The sequence below is a fragment of the Heteronotia binoei genome, chromosome 10, assembly GCF_032191835.1.
Source record: "Heteronotia binoei isolate CCM8104 ecotype False Entrance Well chromosome 10, APGP_CSIRO_Hbin_v1, whole genome shotgun sequence".
In the NCBI taxonomy this organism is placed as follows: domain Eukaryota; kingdom Metazoa; phylum Chordata; class Lepidosauria; order Squamata; family Gekkonidae; genus Heteronotia; species Heteronotia binoei.
Window position 1 is genome coordinate 4,020,086 of NC_083232.1, and position 22,217 is coordinate 4,042,302.

General features: G+C 50.8%; 1 protein-coding gene and 1 non-coding gene across 5 annotated transcripts in view; one reads left to right on the top strand and one right to left on the bottom strand.

Annotated features, from left to right (window-relative positions):
- The window catches only part of NBEAL2 (neurobeachin like 2), a 354,508-nt gene that overhangs the window by 46,721 nt on the left and 285,570 nt on the right, over positions 1 to 22,217 (bottom strand). For all 4 annotated transcript variants that reach the window (XM_060247903.1, XM_060247901.1, XM_060247900.1 and 1 more), the window contains 9 exons: positions 20,693 to 20,852; positions 18,772 to 18,909; positions 16,766 to 17,071; positions 14,864 to 15,013; positions 12,594 to 12,751; positions 9,011 to 9,135; positions 5,553 to 5,673; positions 2,675 to 2,832; positions 1,403 to 1,536 (listed from right to left, as the gene is read on the bottom strand). In XM_060247903.1, coding sequence (XP_060103886.1) covers positions 1,403 to 1,536; positions 2,675 to 2,832; positions 5,553 to 5,673; positions 9,011 to 9,135; positions 12,594 to 12,751; positions 14,864 to 15,013; positions 16,766 to 17,071; positions 18,772 to 18,909; positions 20,693 to 20,852 — 1,450 coding nt within the window. The remainder of the gene's footprint in view (positions 1 to 1,402; positions 1,537 to 2,674; positions 2,833 to 5,552; positions 5,674 to 9,010; positions 9,136 to 12,593; positions 12,752 to 14,863; positions 15,014 to 16,765; positions 17,072 to 18,771; positions 18,910 to 20,692; positions 20,853 to 22,217) is intronic.
- TRNAP-CGG (transfer RNA proline (anticodon CGG)) lies at positions 15,504 to 15,575 on the top strand. The gene has a single exon. It is a non-coding gene; the product is annotated as a tRNA-Pro (tRNA).

The following is a 22,217-nucleotide window of genomic DNA, read 5'->3' on the forward strand; positions in this document are numbered from 1 at the left end:
GACTAAGGGTCAACAACCTTTTCCAGCCTGTGGACACCTTTGACATTCTGACACAGCGTGGCAGCACAATCACAAAATGGCTGCCACAGGAGATTGTGAGCTGCTCTGAGACTCTTCGGAGTGCGGGGTGGGATATAAATCCAATATCTTCTTCTACCTCACAGGGTGTCTGTTGTGAGGGAGGAAGGGAAAGGAGATTGTGAGCCGCTCTGACACTCTTCAGAGTGGAGGGTGGGATATAAATCCAATATCTTCTTCTACCTCACAGGGTGTCTGTTGTGGGGGAGGAAGGGAAAGGAGATTGTGAGTCCATCTGAGACTCTTCGGAGTGGAGGGTGGGATATAAATTCAATATCTTCTTCTACCTCACAGGGTGTCTGTTGTGAGGGAGGAAGGGAAAGGAGATTGTGAGCCCCTCTGAGACTCTTCAGAGTGGAGGGCGGGATATAAATCCAATATCTTCTTCTACCTCACAGGGTGTCTGTTGTGGGGGAGGAAGGGAAAGGAGATTGTGAGCCCCTCTGAGACTCTTCGGAGTGGAGGGTGGGATATAAATCCAATATCTTCATCTACCTCACAGGGGGTCTGTTGTGGGGGAGGAAGGTAAAGGAGATTGTGAGCCGCTCTGACACTCTTCAGAGTGGAGGGTGGGATATAAATTCAATATCTTCTTCTACCTCACAGGGTGTCTGTTGTGAGGGAGGAAGGGAAAGGAGATTGTGAGCCACTCTGAGACTCTTCAGAGTGGAGGGTGGGATATAAATTCAATATCTTCTTCTACCTCACAGGGTGTCTGTTGTGAGGGAGGAAGGGAAAGGAGATTGTGAGCCGCTCTGACACTCTTCAGAGTGGAGGGTGGGATATAAATTCAATATCTTCTTCTACCTCACAGGGTGTCTGTTGTGAGGGAGGAAGGGAAAGGAGATTGTGAGTCCATCTGAGACTCTTTGGAGTGGAGAGCGGGATATAAATCCAATATCTTCATCTACCTCACAGGGGTATCTGTTGTGGGGGAGGAAGGGAAAGGAGATTGTGAGCCCCTCTGAGACTCTTTGGAGTGGAGGGCTGGATATAAATCTAATATCTTCATCTACCTCACAGGGTGTCTGTTGTGGGGGAGGAAGGTGAAGGAGATTGTGAGCCGCTCTGAGACTCTTCGGAGTGGAGGGTGGGATATAAATTCAGTATCTTCTTCTTGATGCTCACTACATTGGTGACTTCCAATATTCGCTTCAAGAGTTAAAACTTTAAATCTTTTTTTTTTTTTTTTTGTCATTTTGGTTGCTCTTCACCCAGCTATTCTTTCTGGATTTTTTGCTTCAGGGTCTGCAGAACCCCAAAAGCCCTCCAAGGGGGAGAATCTGAAGATAAGAAATAGGAGTTGACGGGGATAAATCTTTACCTTCTTCTTGAAGTTGAGGAAGTAGTTGGCTTGGTCAATGAAGAAGAACTCCAGAGCAGACCGGCGGAGGTTGTACCGGCGAAGGTGCAGTTCTCGGAGCTGAGATAGGGGGCGCTTGAAATCGTACCCAATTCCTGGAATGGGAGAGGGGGGCAAACGGGGCACGGCATTTACTCTCTCTGACACAGACAAGCAAAATTCATGCAGTGCATGCTTAGTTTCTCTATCTTCCCTTCTCACGTGGCCATTCTTGGCCACTGAGCCACAGTTTGCCACCAGGAAAGGAGAAAGAGTCATAGAATCATAGAGTTGGAAGGGGCCTTTAGGGTCATCTAGTCCAGTCCCCTGCACAATGCAGGAAACTCACAAACCCCTCCCCCTAAATTCACAGGATCTGCATCGCTGTCAGATGGCCATCTAGCCTCTTTTTCAAAACCTCCAAGGAAGGAGAGCCCACCGCCTCCCAAGGAAGCCTGTTCCACTGAGGAATCGCTCTAACGGTCAGGAAGTTCTTCCTAATGTTGAGCCGGAAACTCTTTCGATTTAATTTCAACCCATTGGTTCTGGTCCTACCTTCCGGGGCCACAGAATGGAGCTGAGCATCTCCTTGGCAAGCGGAAGGTCCCAGGACCAATGGGTTGAAATTAAATCAAAAGAGTTTCTGGTTCAACATTAGGAAGAACTTCCTGACCGTTACAGTGATTCCTCAGTGGAACAGGCTTCCTCCTGTTTGGTGTAGTGGTTAAGTGTGTGGACATTTGTCTGGGAGAACCGTGTTTGATTCCCCACTCCTCCACTTTTACCTGCTAGCATGGGCTTGGGTCAGCCATAGCTCTGGCAGAGGTTGTCCTTGAAAGGGCAGCTGCTGTGAGAGCCCTCTCCAGCCCCACCCACCTCACAGGGTGTCTGTTGTGGGAGAGGAAGGTAAAGGAGGTTGTGAGCCACTCTGAGACTCTTTGGAGTGGAGGGCGGGATATAAATCCAATATCTTCATCTACCTCACAGGGTGTCTGTTGTGGGGGAGGAAGGGAAAGGAGATTGTGAGCCGCTCTGAGTCTCCGATTCAGAGAGAAGGGCGGGGTATAAATCTACAGTCTTCCTCCTTGGGAGGTGGTGGGCTCTCTTCCCTTGGAGGTTTTTAAACCCGACCCTTGAAGTCCCACCCTACCAAGAACCTAATTTCGACTGGCCCCTGATTGGCACGAGAGACGGAAAGGAACCACGGCAGGAACGCCGTTGGCTCTGCTGCAGAGCATGCTGGGAGATCGATACCTTCCTCAGTCTCCTCCTTGTCGCTGCTGCCGTCGTAGAAGTAGAGGTGCTGGGTGGTGACCTCCAGGCGCCCTGGCACCACGGCCACTGTGGTGATCAGCTCGCAGTCCTCCGAGATCACCAGCTTCTCGCGCAGACTCTGCTCTTTGTTCTCCACCCTAGGAGGGGAGGGGAGCTTTCGGTAAGCATTGCCTGGAGGGGAGCCCAGAAGCTGCCCTTCCGTCGTGTCCAAAGTCAGCTTTCCACCCCAAAGGAAGTACTTCTTCATACAGTGCAGAGTTAATCTGTGAAACTCACTGCTACAGAACGTATCGGAAGGCATTGAGAGGGGAGTGGACAGATTCACAGAAAAGAAGATGACGATATTGGATTTATACCCCACTCTGTACTCAAGAGTCTCAGCGGGGGTTACAATCTCCTTTCCCTTCCTCCCCACCAACAGACGCCCTGTGATAAGGGTGCCCAAACCTGCTTAATGTGAGAGCCACATAGAACAAATGTCAGATGTCTGAGAGCCGCAAGGCATGAATGTCAGATGTTTCAGAGCTGCAAGATAGGGAGGGAGGGACACGGCGTTGGACTGGAGGGGCCACTGGTCTGATCCAACATGGCTTCTCTTATGTTCCTATGTGACACAGAGTGTTGGACTGGATGGGCCATTGGCCTGATCCAACACGGCTTCTCTTATGTTCCTATGTGACACAGAGTGTTGGACTGGATGGTCCATTGGCCTGATCCAACATGCCTTCTCTTATGTTCTTATGTGACACAGAGTGTTGGACTGGATGGGCCATTGGCCTGATCCAACAGGGCTTCTCTTATGTTCTTATGTGACACAGAGTGTTGGACTGGAGGGGCCACTGGCCTGATCCAACATGGCTTCTCTTATGTTCTTATGTGACACAGAGTGTTGGACAGGATGGGCCCTTGGCCTGATCCAACATGGCTTCCCTTATGTTCTTATGTGACACAGAGTGTTGGACAGGATGGGCCCTTGGCTTGATCCAACATGGCTTCTCTTATGTCCTTATGTGACACAGAGTGTTGGACTGGATGGGCCATTGGCCTGATCCAACATGGCTTCTCTTATGTTCTTATGTGACACAGAGTGTTGGACTGGATGGGCCATTGGCCTGATCCAACAGGGCTTCTCTTATGTTCTTATGTGACGCAGAGTGTTGGACTGGATGGGCCATTGGCCTGATCCAACATGGCTTCTCTTATGTTCTTATGTGACACAGAGTGTTGGACTGGATGGGCCACTGGCCTGATCCAACATGGCTTCTCATGTTCTTATGTGACACAGAGTGTTGGACTGGATGGGCCATTGGCCTGATCCAACAGGGCTTCTCTTATGTTCTTATGTGACACAGAGTGTTGGACTGGATGGGCCATTGGCCTGATCCAACATGGCTTCTCTTATGTTCTTATGTGACACAGAGTGTTGGACTGGATGGGCCACTGGCCTGATCCAACATGGCTTCTCATGTTCTTATGTGACACAGAGTGTTGGACTGGATGGGTCACTGGTCTGATCCAGCAGGGCTTCTCTTATGTTCTTATGTGACACAGAGTGTTGGACTGGATGGGCCATTGGCCTGAGCCAACATGGCTTCTCTTATGTTCTTATGTGACACAGAGTGTTGGACTGGATGGGCCTTTGGCCTGATCCAACATGGCTTCTCTTCTGTTCTTATGTGACACAGAGTGTTGGACTGGATGGGCCACTGGCCTGATCCAACATGGCTTCTCTTATGTTCTTATGTGACACAGAGTGTTGGACTGGATGGGCCACTGGCCTGATCCAACATGGCTTCTCTTATGTTCTTATGTGACTCAGAGTGTTGGACTGGATGGGCCACTGGTCTGATCCAACATGGCTTCTCTTATGTTCTTATGTGACACAGAGTGTTGGACTGGATGGGCCATTGGCCTGATCCAACATGGCTTCTCTTATGTTCTTTTGTGACACAAAGTGTTGGACTGGATGGGCGATTGACCTGATCCAACATGGCTTCTCTTATGTTCTTGGGAGGGAGGAAGGAAGGAAAACAGATGGGGAGAGGGAGGGAGAGATGGAAAGAAAGCAGCTTTAACTTTAAATGCATTCTCCAAGCTGATGGCTAGCTTGGCTTGGAGAAGAGATTTAAAGAGACAAATGCCTTCTTCAAGCCAGCTGACAGGGCAGTGGGGGCTTCAAAAGCCACAAAGTACGTGTGAAAGAACCAAATATGGCTCCTGAGTCACAGTTTGGTCACCCCTGCCCTGTGAGGTGGGTAGGGCTGAAAGACAGCTCTCCCAGAAGCTGCCCTTTCAAGAACAACTCCTATGAGAGCTATGGCTGACCCAAGGCTATTCCAGCAGGTGCAAGTGGGGATTCAAATCCAGTTGTCCCAGATAAGAGTCCACGTACTTAGGCACTACACCAAACCAGCTCTCATGGATGGGGCTATCCATGGCTACTAGTCATGAAGACATAAAGCTGCCTTCTACTGAATCCACCGTCTGTCCATCAAAGTCAGTATTGTCTACTCCGATTGGCAGCGGTTCTCCAGGGTCTCCAGTAGAGGTCTTTCCCATCACCTCCTCTCTGGTCCTTTCAACAAGAGATGCCGGGGATTGAACCTGGGACCTTCTGCATGCCAAGCAGAGGCTCTACCACTGAGCCATGGTGGAGACTCCCCCTTCGTTCCAGAGGCACTGTGCATCTTAATTACAAAGGAGGGTGCTGTTGGGGTCATCCCGCCTGCGGGCTTCCTAGTTTTGCCCCTGTGTGAGCACAGTGCTGGACTGGATGAGCCTCTGGTCTGACCCAGCAGGGCTCTTCTTATGTTCTTATCCAAAAGTGCATTGCAAGAGAGAAGAAACGGCAACTTACTGATTGTCCGGGAACAGTAGCTCCTCTTCCGCCAGTTGGTCATCTTGCATTTTACTGACCTTCGCCTCCTTGGCCACTGCCAGGGAAAAGGCCTCCGTGGGCTTCGGTGAGTAATCAGCACCTGGAAGGAAGAGGAACCCACTCTAAGGAAGGGCCGGTTAAGAAGCCGGTATGGGGTACTTCTAGAGGCTGTCTTTCATCTCCTCAACAGATAACAGGTACATGGGAAATAGTTTCAGTGCACTTGGGATTACAAAGACAATGTCTATTAGAGTACTCAGTCCTGTTAAATATACCAAATAAGATAGCAGATGGTAATGTATTATTGAACTGTCCCCTTTATGATGATATTCGTCGTATATATCTGAAAGATATTTTAGCAGATATGTTGGGCTGTGCTGATTCAGCCAAAGTCCACAAACTTTTAAATGACTCTTGCTCTGAGTTAACTTTAACGGTTGCTAGATTTCTTCAACAGGCCATGGAAATCCGACAGAAAGTGGTTCTGGAAGGACCATATTTTATTTGTTTTAATTATTTAATTTTGCTAAACTTGAAATCACATATATTTTACTTATTTTATGTATATTAGCTTCCCTATGTACTCTATTATCTAGGATTTTATATTATTTATATTGCTATTTTTACTGCTAAATCTGTTCTATGCCAATAAAGGCTTGCTGTTGCTAAAAAAAAAAGATAACAGGTACATCCAAATGGGACGTTTTCCTTGGGGATGGGTCAATCACCATTCCCCATGCGTGTTATGGACTATGAACAGCTAGGAAGATTTTTATCATTTAGTAGTTAGTGGTTAAAGTGAAAAGGCCCATTCCCATCGCAGTTCATAGCTGCAGCATTCCATTTGGATCTAATAGATCTGGCTTGAATCGCTTCCACAATACAAGAACTCGTTGGCACGCCATGAAATCGTTGAGATGTCGGGTTAGAACGGATAACAGGAAGTCCTTCTTCACCCAAAGGGAGATTAACACGTGGAATTCACTGCCACACGAGGTGGCGGCGGCTACAAGCATAGCCAGCTTCAAGAGGGGATAAACATATGGAGCAGTAGCTATTAGCCACAGGGTATAGCTGGAACTCTCTGTCTGGGGCAAGTGATGCTCTGTATTCTTGGTGCTTGGGAGGCGGGGGGGACAGTCGGAGGGCTTCTAGTGTCCTGGCCCAGCCGGTGGACCTCTTAATGGTATCTGGTTTTTTGGCCACTGTGTGACACAGAGTGTTGGACTGGATAGGCCACTGGTCTGATCCAACACGTCTTCTCTTATGTTCTCATGTCTTGGGGCAGTGATGCTCTGTATTCTTGGTGCTTGGGGGGGCACAGTGGGAGGGCTTCTAGTGTCCTGGCCCCACTGGTGGACCTCCTGATGGCACCTGGTTTTTTGGCCACTGTGTGACCCAAGAGTGTTGGACTGGATGGGCCACTGGCCTGATCCAACGTGACTTTTCGGTCATAGCCAGACATTTTATTATGCTGGCTGGGTGGGGAGTGGGGGGTAGGGGTGGCCTGCTTCAGAAACTCAGTAAGAATGCCAAGTGACAGCACAACTCAAACACTGTGACAACTGCTAGGTCAGAAGCCATGTAGCAAATCTGGCACATGCCTCCTGAATCCCAGAGCCAAGAAGCAACATCAAGGGAAGTCCTCGGCCTCTCTGTCCTGTTGTTGGCCCTCCAGAGGAACTGGGTGGCCACTGTGTGAGACAGGAGGCTGGACTAGATGGACCCTCCCTGGTCTGATCCAGCAGGGCTCTTCTGATGTTCTTATCAGGGGAAGGCCTCAGCCTCTCTGTCCTGTTGTTGGCCCTCCAGAGGAACTGGCTGGCCACTGTGTGAAGCAGGAGGCTGGACTAGATGGACCCTCACTGGTCTGATCCAGCAGGGCTCTTCTGATGCTCTTCTCAGGGGAAGGCCTCAGCCTCTCTGTCCTGTTGTTGGCCCTCCAGAGGAACTGGTTGGCCACTGTGTGAGACAGGAGGCTGGACTAGATGGACCCTCCCTGGTCTGACCCAGCAGGGCTCTTCTGATGTTCTTATCAGGGGAAGGCCTCGGCCTCTCTGCCCTGTTGTTGGCCATCTAGAGCAACTGCTTGGCCACTGTGTTAGACAGGAGGCTGGACTAGATGAACCCTCACTGGTCTGATCCAGCAGGGCTCTTCTGATGCTCTTCTCAAGGGGAGGCCTCGGCCTCTCTGCCCTGTTGATGACCCTCCAGAGGAACTGGTTGGCCACTGTGTGAGACAGGAGGCTGGACTAGATGGACCCACTGGTCTGATCTAGCAGGGCTCTTCTGATGCTCTTCTCAGGGGAAGGCCTCGGCTTCTCTGCCCTCTTGCTGGCCCTCCAGAGGAACTGGTTGGCCAGTTTGTGAGACAGGAGGCTCGACTAGATTGACCCTCCCTGGTCTGACGCAGCAGAGCTCTTCTGATGTTCTTATCAGGGGAGGGCCTCGGCCTCTCTGCCCTGTTGTTGGCCCTCCAGAGGAACTGGTCGGCCACTGTGTGAGACTGGAGGCTGTACTAGATGGATCCTCACTGGTCTGACCCAGCAGGCCTCTTCTGATGTTCTTCTCATGGGAAGGCCTTGGCTTCTCTGCCCTGTTGTTGGCCCTCCAGAGGAACTGGCTGGCCAGTTTGTGGGACAGGAGGCTGGACTAGACAGACCCTCACTGGTCTGATCCAGCAGGCTCTTCTCAATCGGTCCAGAGCCCTGCTTTCCACCAGGAATGGCATTTGGGCAGCCGCCAGAAGATCTCTCAGCTTCTATATCTTGGTTAGCCCGCCAAGGCAACTAATTTGGCCGCTGTGTGAGATGGGGGCTGGACTAGGTGGATCCTCACTGGTCTGATCCAGCAGACATTTGATCCAGATCCAGCCCGTTTGAAAGCTACAAGGGACAGGGCCTTCTCTGTAATGGCTCCATCCTGGTGGAACCAGCTGCCGGAAGAGGTAAGGGCCCTGCGGGACCTTACCCAATTCCGCAGGGCCTGTAAGACAGCCCTCTACCTGCTGGCCCACAACTAACCGGCACTGAACACTGAACATCGAATACTGAACCTGAAATTGAATTTGAATTGAGTGTAGCTTTAAGACGGCTGTATGATTTTAACATTTATGTACATAACAATTGCCTAGATTTTTAACTATAAATTACAAAATGTTAATTTTTAATGCTTAATTTTATATTTTTATGTTAGTTTTACATGTTGTAAGCCGCCCTGAGCCACCTGGTGGGAAGGGCGGGATATAAATCTCAGATAAATAAATAAATAAATAAATAAAAACATCTTCAGATGTTCTCTTTGGCCCAGGCATGAGCTGCTACCCATACAAACCTGGCTCAGAGGATGTAGAAGATTGCCTCCATCCCACTGTGGCGCCATTTTATCTCAACCACAAAAAAACCCGCTCTTTTCTCCCCCCCGTGGTTCCTCCTTACCTAGGTTGTCCCGAAGCGCGCTGGCCTCCGCGTGGCTGTCGAAGTTGTAATTGGGGACCAGCTTCAGCCTCATCCGAGAGTAGGTCTCTGCCCCCGAGAGCTTCCAGTGCATCTCTGGAGGATCCCTGAAGAGAAGAGGAGGAGTGATTCCTACACAAACAACCTCTAGTGTCCTTCCATTGAGGGGAAAAAAGGTCCTAAGCCAGATCTCCCAAAGACATTCACACTGTATAGTTTGTGGGCATAAGTTTTAATTCAGATGCCTGCATGATTGGTGGTTGGAGTGCTTCTGGAGTCACACACAGAGGAGAAAAGGCAGTGCAAAGGGGAAGGGAAGGGAAGGGAAGGGAAGGGAAGGGAAGGGAAGGGAAGGGAAGGGAAGGGAAGGGAAGGGAAGGAAAGGAAAGGAAAGGAAAGGAAAGGAAAGGAAAGGAAAGGAAAGGAAAGGAAAGGAAAGGAAAGGAAAGGAAAGGAAAGGAAAGGAAAGGAAAGGAAAGGAAAGGAAAGGAAAGGAAAGGAAAGGAAAGGAAAGAAAGGAAAGGAAAGGAAAGGAAAGGAAAGGAAAGGAAAGGAAAGGAAAGGAAAGGACCCTTGGGCAAGCACCAGTCGTTTCCGATTGGGGTGACGTTGCTTTCACAATGTTTTCACGGCAGACTTTTGATGGGGTGGTTGTGGTTTGCCCTTGCCTTCCCCCGTCATCTACGCTTTCCCCCCAGCAAGCTGGGGACTCATTTGACCGACCTCGGAAGAATGGAAGGCTGAGTCAACCTCGAGCCGGCTACCTGAAAACCCAGCTTCCACTGGGGATCGAGCTCAGTTCGTGAGCAGGGAGCTCAGACTGCAGTACTGCAGCTTTTCCACTCTGCACCACGGAGCTCTTAAAGGTAAAGGTAGTTCCCTGGGCAAGCACCAGTCATTTCCGACTCTAGGGTGACATTGCTTTCACAATGTTTTCACGGCAGACTTTTGACGGGGTGGTTTGCCATTGCCTTCCCCAGTCATCTATGCTTTCCCCCCAGCAAGCTGGTGACTCATTTTATCGACCTCGAAAGGATGGAAGGCTGAGTCAACCTTGGGCTGGCTACCGAAATCGAACTCAGGTCGTGAGCAGAGAGGTCAGACCACAGTACTGCAGTACTGCTGCTTTACCATTCTGCGCCACGGGGCCACTGAATGCTAAAAGGAAAGGAAAGGTCCCCTGTGCAAGCACCAGTCGTTTCCGACTCTGGGGTGACGTTGCTTTCACAACGTTTTCATGGCAGACTTTTAACGGGGTGGTTTGCCATTGCCTTCCCCAGTCATCTACGCTTCCCCCCCAGCAAGCTGGGGACTCCTTTGACCGACCTTGGAAGGATGGAAGGCTGAGTTAACCTTGAGCTGGCTACCTGAACCCAGCTTCTGCTGGGATTGAACTCAGGTTGTGAGCAGGGAGCTCAGACTGCAGTACTGCAGCTTTACCATTCTGTGCCACGGGGCTCTTAAAGGTAAAGGTAGTCCCCTGTGCAAGCACCAGTCATTTCCAACTCTGGGGTGATGCTGTTTTCACGGCAGACTTTTGATGGGGTGGTTTGCCATTGCCTTCCCCAGTCTTTTACACTTCCCCCCCAGCAAGCTGAGGACTCATTTGACCGACCTCGGAAGGATGGAAGGCTGAGTCAACCTTGGGCCGGCTACCTGAACTCAGCTTCTGCTGGAATCGAACCCAGGTCTTGAGCAGAGAGTTCAGATCATAGTACTGCAGTACTGCTGCTTTACCACTCTGCGCCACGGGGCCGCTCAAAGGGGAAGAGGGGTAATTAAAAAATACACAGTGAAAAAGACGTGACCGAGATAACAAAACCATAACTCCGTGGCAGCTGCTGCCAAAACGTTCTTCTAACCTGCACAACCAAACAGATCTCCATTGGCCAATCAGAAACCTTGCTAGAAAGTATCCTGCCTGGTCTCACCCATTTCCTAGAAACACTTGGTGGGGGCTGGGAAAAGTTTTGGTGGGTATCTATAAAGTTGTACGAAGAGAGGTTGAAGGAGCTGGGCATGCTTAACCTGGAGAGGACGCAGCGGAGAAGTGATCTGATCACCATCTTCAAGGACTTGAAGGGCTGTCCTACAGAGCAGGGGTGGCCAATGGTAGCTCTCCAGATGTTTTTTGCCTACAACTCCCATCAGCCCCAGCCAGCATGGCCAATGGCTGGGGCTGATGGGAGTTGTAGGCAAAAAAACATCTGGAGAGCTACTCTTGGCCACCCCTGCTATAGAGGATGGTGTGGAATTGTTTTCTGTGGCCCTGGAAGGTAGGACCAGAACCAATGGGTTGGAATTAAATCAGAAGAGTTTCTGGTTCAACATTAAGAAGAACTTCCTGACAATTGGAGCAATTCCTCAGTGGAACAGGCTTCCTCCTTGGGAGCTGGTGGGCTCTCCTTCCTTGGAGGTTTTGAAACAGAGGCTGGATGGTCATCTGACAGCAATGCGGATCCTGTGAATTTAGGGGGAGGTATTTGTGAGTTTCCTGCATTGTGCAGGGGGTTGGACTAGATGACCCTGGAGATCCCTTCCAGCTCTATGATTCTATGAAATTAAATCAGAAGAGTTTCCAGCTCAACATTAGGAAGAACTTCCTGACCATTAGAGCGGTTCCTCAGTGGAACAGGCTTCCTCGGGAGGTGGTGGGCTCTCCTTCCTTGGAGGTTTTGAAACAGAGGCTAGATGGCCATCTGACAGTAATGCGGATCCTGTGAATTTAGGGGGAGGTATTTGTGAGTTTCCTGCATTGTGCAGGGGGTTCGACTAGATGACCCTGGATGCCCCTTCCAGCTCTATGATTCTATGAAATTAAATCAGAAGAGTTTCGGGCTCAACATTAGGAAGAACTTCCTGACAGTCAGAACGGTTCCTCAGTGGAACAGACTTCCTACTTGGGAGGGGGTGGGCTCTCCTTCCTTGGAGGTTTTTAAGCAGAGGCTAGATGGCCATCTGACAGCAATGAAGATCCTGTGAATTTAGAGGGAGGGATTTGTGAGTTTAGAGCGGTTCCTCAGTGGAACAGGCTTCCTCCTTGGGAGATGGAGGGCTCTCCTTCCTTGGAGGTTTTGAAACAGAGGCTGGATGGCCATCTGACAGCAATGCGGATCCTGTGAATTTAGGGGGAGGTATTTGTGAGTTTCCTGCATTGTGCAGGGGGTTGGACTAGATGACCCTGGAGATCCCTTCCAGCTCTATGATTCTATGAAATTAAATCAGAAGAGTTTCCAGTTCAACATTAGGAAGAACTTCCTGACCGTTAGAGCGGTTCCTCAGTGGAACAGGCTTCCTCCTTGGGAGGTGGTGGGCTCTCCTTCCTTGGAGGTTTTTTAAACAGAGGCTAGATGGCCATCTGACAGCGATGAAGATCCTGTGAATTTAGGGGGAGGTATTTGTGAGTTCCCTGCATTGTGCAGGGGGTTGGGACTAGATGACTCTGGAGGTCCCTTCCAACTCTATGATCCTATGGCCTTGGGTGGGACCCTCAGTCGAGGCTGATATATCACAGTGTCAAGAGAGATTCTGACCCAGCTGTAGGAGAAAGAACTCAGTACCCTACCGGTCAGCCCAGGCAGAACGCTGAGAGGTCAGCAGGCGCTTCAGAGCCCTCCACTGTTTCAAGACGGTGTTGTGATGGTTGTTGACTTGCTTCAGCGTGTTGGTGTGCCGGATGTTCTCGTACTTGGCCCGCTTCATCACCGGTTCCAGGACGAGCTCCTAGCAACGGAGGGGGCCAAAAGGGACAGGGGAGGAATTCAAGGCGAGAGGGGGCAACAGTGTCAGGAAAGGGAGGAGACGGAAGGGGGTCCTCCAACTCAAGAGGGGGACTTGGCTGGGGAGTGGGGAGTGGCACGGTATCCCACGGGAACAGACAGGGGAGAAAGTCAGTGAATACCAGAGACTTTGAGGGATCCGCCAGAAGCTGAGTTAGCGTGAGCCAGCTCACAGATTTTTAGCCTCCGGCCCGCACACTTTTGTCTTAGCTCAGGAAGGATGGCCCCAGAGCACACTAATTTATGCAGCAGCTCACAACTTTAAGGCCAGTAGCTTAAGGTAAAGGTCAAGGTAGTCCCCTGTGCAAGCACCAGTCATTTCCGACTCTGGGGTGACGTTGCTTTCACAACGTTTTCACGGCAGACTTTTTACGGGGTGGTTTGCCATTGCCTTCCCCAGTCCTCTATGCTTCTCCCCCAGCAAGCTGGGGACTCCTTTGACCGACCTCGGAAGGATGGAAGGCTGAGTCAACCTCGAGCTGGCTACCTGAACCCAGCTTTCGCTGGGATCGAACTCAGGTTGCGAGCAGAGGGCTCCGTCTGCAGTACTGCAGCTTTACCACTCTGCACCACGGGGCTCTTAAGGTAAAGGTAATCCCCTGGGCAAGCACCAGTCGTTTCCGACTCTGGGGTGACGTTGCTTTCACAACGTTTTCAGGGCAGGCTTTTTGCGGGGTGGTTTGCCATTGCCTTCCCCAGTCCTCTATGCTTTCCCCCCAGCAAGCTGGGCGCTCCTTCGGCCCACCTCGGAAGGATGGAAGGCTGAGTCAACCTAAAGCCGGCTACCTCAACCCAGCTTCCGCTGGGATCAAACTCAGGTCGTGAGCAGAGGGCTCCGTCTGCAGTACTGCAGATTTACCACTCTGGGCCACGGGGCTCCTTACCAGCAGCTCGCAGAGTAGAATTTTCTCTCACAAGACTCTGCAGCTTGGAGGGAACATTGCCCACCAGATCTCTCCACTGAAACTGTTTAGTGGCTGCCTTTCTATCTTATATAGCAGGGGTGGCCAACGGTAGCTCTCCAGATGTTTTTTCCCTACAACTCCCATCAGCCCCAGCCATTGGCCATGCTGGCTGGGGCTGATGGGAGTTGTAAGCAAAAAACATCTGGAGAGCTACCGTTGGCCACCCCTGCTATATAGGGTTGCCAACCCATGTTGGGAAATGCCTAGAGATGCTGGGGTGGAGCCTGAGGAGGCGGAGTTTGAGGAGGGGAGGGGCTTCCACGGGGTCTGATGCCATAGAGTCCATTGTCCAGAGTGGCCATCTTCTCCAGGGGAGCTGATCTCTATCATCTGCAGGCAAGTTGCAATCCCAGATCTCCCCCCACCACTTGGAGATTGGCAACCCTTGCCTGATAGAATCTTAAACAAACACTTAGAGCAATAAATTGTACATTAGATGAAATCATACAATACAATATGCATGGTCACGTGAGGAAGACTCTATCTTGCCAGTTCTTGGCTGAAACCATTTGAAGGAGTATTGGTCCCAAGAAAGACTGTGCGTATTATAGAACTTCACCTATTTTGTCCTTTCTAAGGACCATGCATATTGTATGATTTCATCTAATGTACAATTTATTGCTCTAAGTGTTGGTTTCTGTTTCTGTTCTAAACTTTAATGAGAATTTGTTGAGCATATCGGAGGCTGGTTCAGTCACAGAACCCTTAGGGGCTCCCCCTGCTAGTCATTTTATCTGTGATTCTCTATTGTTATTGGGTTGATAGAATCTTAAGGCAGCTGACGATGCAGCCACGAGGACTAGAATGGTGTGTGGGGGGGGTTTTGTTTTAAAAAGGAAACTGGAACTTCTTGTTTTGCAACAGCTGCAGAGAAGGTTGCATGAAATTTCAAACCAGGTCTCTGTAGCCACGAAGAAGACCAGAGGCTTGGTTCGAAAAAAGACACCCGAGAAAATGAGAAGCCGGATCTGGTACCAACATTTTAGGCATGCAGCAGTGCACCGAAGCTGCTGCGCTCTGCACGAACTCAGGCAAACTCTACGCGCGCGCACACGCGCACACACACACACACACCCGCCCCCTGCACCTACCTGGAACTTCCTCCTGCTCTCCGCTTTCTCCTTCTCCCTCCTCAGGGAACTGCTCATCAGGGAGTCGTAGCAGGAGTTCCAGAAGTTGGACATGTGGTCGTGGCTCTTGGCAAATGTGTCCATTTCAAACTGGGTCATGTTTGGCAGAACCTGCCAAGGGAGAGCCAGACGGAACGGTGATGGGCTTCCTGCCGCCGCCTCTCGAGGGTAGGCTGGCGCCCCCAAATTAAGCCCCTCGCTCACCTCTGAGACCCAGATTAAATGCTACTGCAGCCGCCAGTGGCCACTGACAGCATTTAAAGGGTCACATTTTTTTCTGTAAAATGGTATTGGCAGCCACAAGTTGGACTAGGGTTGATATGTGGAGGGACGGTGGCTCAGCGGTAGAGCATCTGCTTGGTAAGCAGACAGTCCCAGGTTCAATCCCCGGCATCTCCAACTAAAAAGGGTCCAGGCAAAGAGGCATGAATAACCTCAGCTGGAGACCCTGGAGAGCCATGAATAGGGCTATGGCTCAGTGCTAGAGCATCTGCTTGGGAAGCAGAAGGTCCCAAGTTCAATCCCCTTGCTCTCCAACTAAGAAGGGTCCAGGCAAAGAGGTGTGAAAAACCTCCGCTGGAGACCCTGGAGAGCCATGAATGGGGCTGTGGCTCAGTGGTAGAGCATCTGCTTCGGAAGCAGAAGGTCCCAGGTTCAATCCCCGGCATCTCCAACTAAAAAGGGTCCAGGCAAATAGGCGTGAAAAACCTCAGCTTGAGACCCTGGAGAGCTGCTGCCTGTCTGAGTAGACAAGACTGACTTTGATGGACCAAGGGGGGTCTGATTCAGTAGAAGGCAGCTTCATATGTTCATATATGTTCATAAGTTCAGCACTACGGAGTCATCCTTTAGGGGAGGGATGGTGGCTCAGTGGTAGAGCATCTGCTTGGGAAGCAGAAGGTCCCAGGTTCAATCCCTGGCATCTCCAACTAAAAAGGGTCCAGGCAAGTAGGCGTGAAAAACCTCAGCTTGAGACCCTGGAGAGTGGCTGCCTGTCTGAGTAGACAAGACTGACTTGGATGGACCAAGGGTTCTTATGTTCTTAAACATCTGACGTTCATGTCTTGCGGCTCTTGAACACCTAACATTTTAGCTGACCTTTGGGTCCACTCTTCATAGAATCATGGAGAGCCCACCACCTCTCATCCCAAGAAAGAGAGCCCACCACCTCTCATCCCAAGAAGGAGAGCCCGCCACCTCTCATCCCAAGAAGGAGAGCCCGCCACCTCTCATCCCAAGAAGGAGAGCCCACCCCACCACCTCTCAACCCAGGAAGGAGAGCCCACCACCTCTCATCCCAAGAAGCAGAGCCCGCCACCTCTCATCCCAAGAAGGAGAGCCCACCCCGCCACCTCTCATCCCAAGAAGGAGAGCCCACCCCACCACCTCTCAACCCAGGAAGGAGAGCCCGCCACCTCTCATCCCAAGAAGCAGAGCCCGCCACCTCTCATCCCAAGAAGGAGAGCTCGCCACCTCTCATACCAAGAAGGAGAGCCCGCCACCTCTCATCACAAGAAGGAGAGCCCACCCTACCACCTCTCATCCCAGGAAGGAGAGCCCACCACCTCTCATCCCAAGAAGAAGAGTTCGCCACCTCTCATCCCAAAAAGGAGAGCTCGCCACCCAGGGGTGGAATTCGCGTGAGCTATTTTGCATATTAGGCCACATGCCCCTGATGTAGCCAATCCTCCAAGAGCTTACGAGGCTCTTTTTTGGAAGCTCTTGAAGGATTGACCACATCAGAAGGGTGTGGCCTAATATGCAAAGGAGCTCCTGCTAGAATTCCACCCCTGCCACCACCTCTTGGTTTCTTGGGGATCCTACAAGCTCTCCCCAGGCTCTTCGTTGCCCAGCGCCACTTACGTGCTTCTCCATGAAGGCCTTCCACTCCGCCGTGGTGCAGAATGCCTGGAAGTCCTCGAAGAAGGTGGGGCTGCCGTTGGTGGGAGGCAGGGAAGGGAGGAAGTGCTGGAGCTGCAGGGTCTCGTAACACTGGTCCATCAGGGTACGTATGATGGGCACCAGCCAGGACAGAGCCTCTGACTTCGTGTGCAGCAAACGCTGGAGGGGGAGATCCAGCTTGCCCAGCAGATAGCAGGCTTCCTCCTTCTTGGGAGCTGAGGCCGTCTGGAGGAGGGTGTGGAGCTTCGCGTAGGCCAAGGGCTGCAGCTGGAGGGGAGAAGGAAGAAGAAATTGGACTTGTACCCCGCCCTCCGCTCCGAATCTCCCAGAATCTCCGAATCTCCACTCCGAAGAGTCTCAGAGCAGCTTACAATCTCCTTTCCCTTCCTCACCCACAACAGACACCCTGTGAGGTAGATGAAGATATTGGATTTATATCCCGCCCTCCACTCCGAAGAGTCTCAGAGCAGCTTACAATCTCCTTTCCCTTCCTCCCTCACAACAGACACACTGTGAGGTAGATGAAGATATTGGATTTATATCCCGCCCTCCACTCCGAAGAGTCTCAGAGCAGCTCACAATCTCCTTTCCCTTCCTCCCCCACGACAGACACGCTGTGAGGTAGATGAAGATATTGGATTTATATCCCGCCCTCCACTCCAAAGAGTCTCAGAGCGGCTCACAATCTTCTTTACCTTCCTCCCCCCCACAACAGACCCCCTGTGAGGTAGATGAAGATATTGGCTTTATATCCCGCCCTCCACTCCGAAGAGTCTCAGAGCAGCTTACAATCTCCTTTCCCTTCCTCCCCCACAACAGACACCCTGTGAGGTGGATGGGGCTGAGAGGGCTCTCACAGCAGCTACCCTTTCAAGGACAACCTCTGCCAGAGCTATGGCTGACCCAAAGCCATTCCAACAGCTGCAAGTGGAGGAGTGGGGAATTGAACCTGGGACCTTCTGCAGCCAAAGCAGAGGCTCATCCACTGAGCCACAGCCCCTCCTCATACATTTTTCATATAAATAAATCAGAGTTATAGTCATAGCTCCAGTTTGGTGTAGTGGTGAAGAGTGTGAACTCTTATCTGGGAGAACCAGGTTTGATTCCCTACTCCTCTACTTGCAGCTGCTGGAATGGCCTTGGGTCAGCCATAGCTCCGGCAGAGGTTGTCCTTGAAAGGACAGCTGCTGTGAGAGCTCTCTCAACCCCACCCACCTCACAGGGTGTCTGTTGTGGGGGAGGAAGGTAAAGGAGATTGTGAGCCATTCTCTCTGAGATTCCCCACTCCTCCACTTGCATCTGCTGTATGGTCTTGGGTCAGCCATAGCTCTTGCAGGAGTTGTCCTTGAAAGGGCAGCTGCTGGGAGAGCCGTCTCAGCCCCACGCACCTCACAGGGTGTCTGTTGTGGGGGAGGAAGGAAAAGCAGATTGGGAGCCGTTCTCTCTGAGATTCCCCACTCCTCCACTTGCAGCTGCTGGAATGGCCTTGGGTTAGCCACAGCTTTTGCAGAAGTTGTCCTAGAAAGTGCAGCTGCTGGGAGAGCCCTCTCAGCCCCACACACCTCACAGGGTGTCTGTTGTGGGGGAGGAAGTAAAAGGAGATTGTGAGCTGTTCTCTCTCAGATTCCCCACTCCTCCCCTTGCAGCTGTTGGAACGGCCTTGGGTTAGCCACAGATCTTGCAGGAGTTGTCCTAGAAAGGGCAGCTTCTGGGAGAGTTCTCTCAGCCCCACCCACCTCACAGGGTGTCTATTAGGAAGGTAAGAAAGATATAGGAGATTGTAAGCCATTCGGGGACTCTGAGATCTGGAGTGGAGAGCAGGATATAAATCCGATATCATCATCATCCATTTGCCAGCTTTTTGCCAGGGGGGAGTCACACCTTTGGGAGTTTGCCAGCACCCAAGTGGGGAAAAAGAAGCTGGCATGGTCCCTACTGGTGAGCCCGGCCATGACCACGTCTCTTACCTGTGCATCCTCAAGCATAATGTAGCCAACGAGCAAGCGCAGGCCGATCTGGGCCATCTCCTTCAAGTCGGAAGTGCCGTTGGCCAAATGGTACCAGACTGCCAACTTGTCCAGGAGGCTGTTGACACCCTCGTAGACCTGGAGTTGGGGGCAAAGGGAAGGATGACGGCTCGCTCAAAAGGAGCCCCTGCCTTGGCTATCACTAGGTTATCAACTCCAGGTTGGTTGGGGGATGGACCCTGTGAGGTACAAGGTCATCGTGTCCACCCTTCCAAAGTAGCCATCATTTCCCCAGGGAACTTGATCTCTGTTATCTGGAGGCCGGCTGTAATTCTTGGAGATCCCCAGGCCCTCTTCTGATGACCTCTGTAACCACCCACCTTCTCTAGTTAAATATTTTTTATTAAGTTTCATACAGGGAAAATTGGGGGGTTGTGGGGAAAGAGCAAGGGAAAGAATACAAAAAAAAGGAGAAAACGGCTTACAGTTATTTCGACTTTAAAAGAAGAAGAAAAAGTATACAGTTCATTTTCCCTGCAAGTATTCAGAATTATTACATGAACATAAGAACATAAGAGAAGCCATGTTGGATCATGCCAATGGCCCATCCAGTCCAACACTCTGTGTCACAAAAAAATTATACACACACACACACACATATATATATATATACGCACACTGTGGCTAATAGCCACTGATGGACCTCTGCTGCATATTTTATCTAACCCCCTTTTGAAGCTGGCTATGCTTGTAGCCGCCGCCACCTCCTGTGGCAGTGAATTCCACATGTTAATCACCCTTTGAATGAAGAAGTATTTCTTTTTATCCATTCTAACCCGACTGCTCAGCAATTTCATTGAATGCCCACGAGTTCTTGTATTGTGAGAAAGGGAGAAAAGGACTTCTTCCTCTACTTTTTCCATTCCATGCATAATCTCGTAAACCTCTATCATGTCACCCCGCAGTTGATGTTTCTCCAAGCTAAAGAACCCCAAGCGTTTTAACCTTCTCTTATGTTCTTATAGTGTTGGACCGGATGGGGCATTGGTCTGATCCAACATGGCTTCTCTTATGTTCTTACAGTGTTGGACTGGGTGGGCTATTGGCCTGATCCAACACGGCTTCTTTTATGTTCTTATGAGTGTTGGACTGGATGTGCCATTGGCCTGATCCAACATGGCTTCTCTTATGTTCTTACAGTGTTGGACTGGGTGGGCTATTGGCCTGATCCAACACGGCTTCTCTTATGTTCTTATGAGTGCTGGACTGGATGGGCCATTGGCCTGATCCAACATGGCTTCTCTTATGTTCTTACAGTGTTGGGCTGGGTGGGCTATTGGCCTGATCCAACATGGCTTCTCTTATGTTCTTAGTGTTGGACCAGATGGGCCATTGGCCTGATCCAACATGGCTTCTCTTATGTTTTTATAGTGTTGGACCGGATGGGCCATTGGTCTGATCCAACATGGCTTCTCTTATGTTCTTATAGTGTTGGACCGGATGGGCCATTGGCCTGATCCAACATGGCTTCTCTTATGTTCTTATAGTGTTGGACCGTATGGGGCACTGGCCTGATCCAACATGGCTCCACTTATATTCTTATAGTGTTGGACTGGATGGGCCATTGGCCTGATCCAACATGGCTTCTCTTATGTTCTTATAGTGTTGGACCGGATGGGCCATTGGCCTGATCCAACATGGCTTCTTATAGTGTTGGACTGGATGGGCCATTGGCCTGATCCAACATGGCTTCTTGTATATTCTTATAGTGTTGGACCGGATGGGCCATTGGCCTGATCCAACATGGCTTCTCTTATGTTCTTATGAGTGTTGGGCTGGATGGTCCATTGACCTACTCCAACCTGGCTTCTCTTATGTTTTTATGACCGTTCCTCATTGTCTTTACAACTTTCACACCCACCTTCTCACTCCACAAGGCCGGGTTGCTCTGGCCCTCCGAAAACAAGAAATCCTGAAGGAGTCGCAGCAGCTTGAGGGCGTTCTGGGTGAGGCTGGGGAGCATCGCAGGAGTGGACTCTTTGATGTCTGTCAAGGCTGACTCCAACATCATCTCCAGGAGACTGGGAGGGAACAAGAACACACAAGATGAGAATGCCGTTTTTTTTGCTAACAAGCTAATCACGTGCTATGATTTCTGAACAGCAGCTAGTCACACATCATTTTATGCAGGGGTCGGTTTGTAGAAAGAAAGGTGGTGGAGCTGATTAGCATAATTCATTAGCATACGTCACCCCCCCACACCAGCCAAAAGCAACCCGAAGCAAGAAAGGAGAGCCCCGGGTGAGCGAGGCCTGCTTGGGCTGGCTAGAGATCCAGCCAGCCCAAGCCGGCCTCGCTCACCTGCGGCTCTCCTGGGCCATCCTGCCCACAGTCAAAAGGCCAGCAAGCCACCCGCTGTCCAAAATCACATAAGAAGTGGCAGGGCTCCCCCCCCCTTGAGCAGGAACGCACAGGAACGCATTTCCGGCTGGCTTGGTCAGGGGGTGGGGCCTAATATGCAAATGAATTCCTGCTGGGCCTTTTCTACAAGAAGTCTTCTGTGAAACCGTGGTGACATCAGGGGGTGTGGCCTAATATGCAAATGGATTCCTGCTGGGCCTTTTCTACAAGAAGTCTTTTGTGAAACAGTGGTGACCTCAGGGGGTGTGGCCTAATATGCAAATGGATTCCTGCTGGGCCTTTTCTACAAGAAGTCTTCTGTGAAACAGTGGTGACCTCAGGGGGTGTGGCCTAATATGCGAATGGATTCCTGCTGGGCCTTTTCTACAAGAAGTCTTTTTTGAAACAGTGGTGACTTCAGGGGGTGTGGCCTAATATGCAAATGGATTCCTGCTGGGCCTTTTCTACAAGAAGTCTTTTGTGAAACTGTGGTGACATCAGGGGGTGTGGCCTAATATGCAAATGGATTCCTGCTGGGCCTTTTCTACAAGAAGTCTTCTGTGAAACAGTGGTGACCTCAGGGGGTGTGGCCTAATATGCAAACGGATTCCTGCTGGGCCTTTTCTACAAGAAGTCTTTTGTGAAACTGTGGTGACATCAGGGGGTGTGGCCTAATATGCAAATGGATTCCTGCTGGGCCTTTTCTACAAGAAGTCTTCTGTGAAACTGTGGTGACCTCAGGGGGTGTGGCCTAATATGCAAATGGATTCCTGCTGGGCCTTTTCTACAAGAAGTCTTCTGTGAAACTGTGGTGACCTCAGGGGGTGTGGCCTAATATGCAAATGGATTCCTGCTGGGCCTTTTCTACAAAAAGTCCTCTGAGAAGTGGAGAAAGGGTGGTGTGGGCTTCTCCAGGGGTTAATGAGGGCTGCTGGGGGTGTGGCAAAGCTTCTGGTTGCTGGCTGGCTGTCTGCTCTCCTAATCCAGGGATTGCTATGCAGCTGCACCTCCCATTCAATGGACAAGGTAGGTGGGTGGGGAGGAGG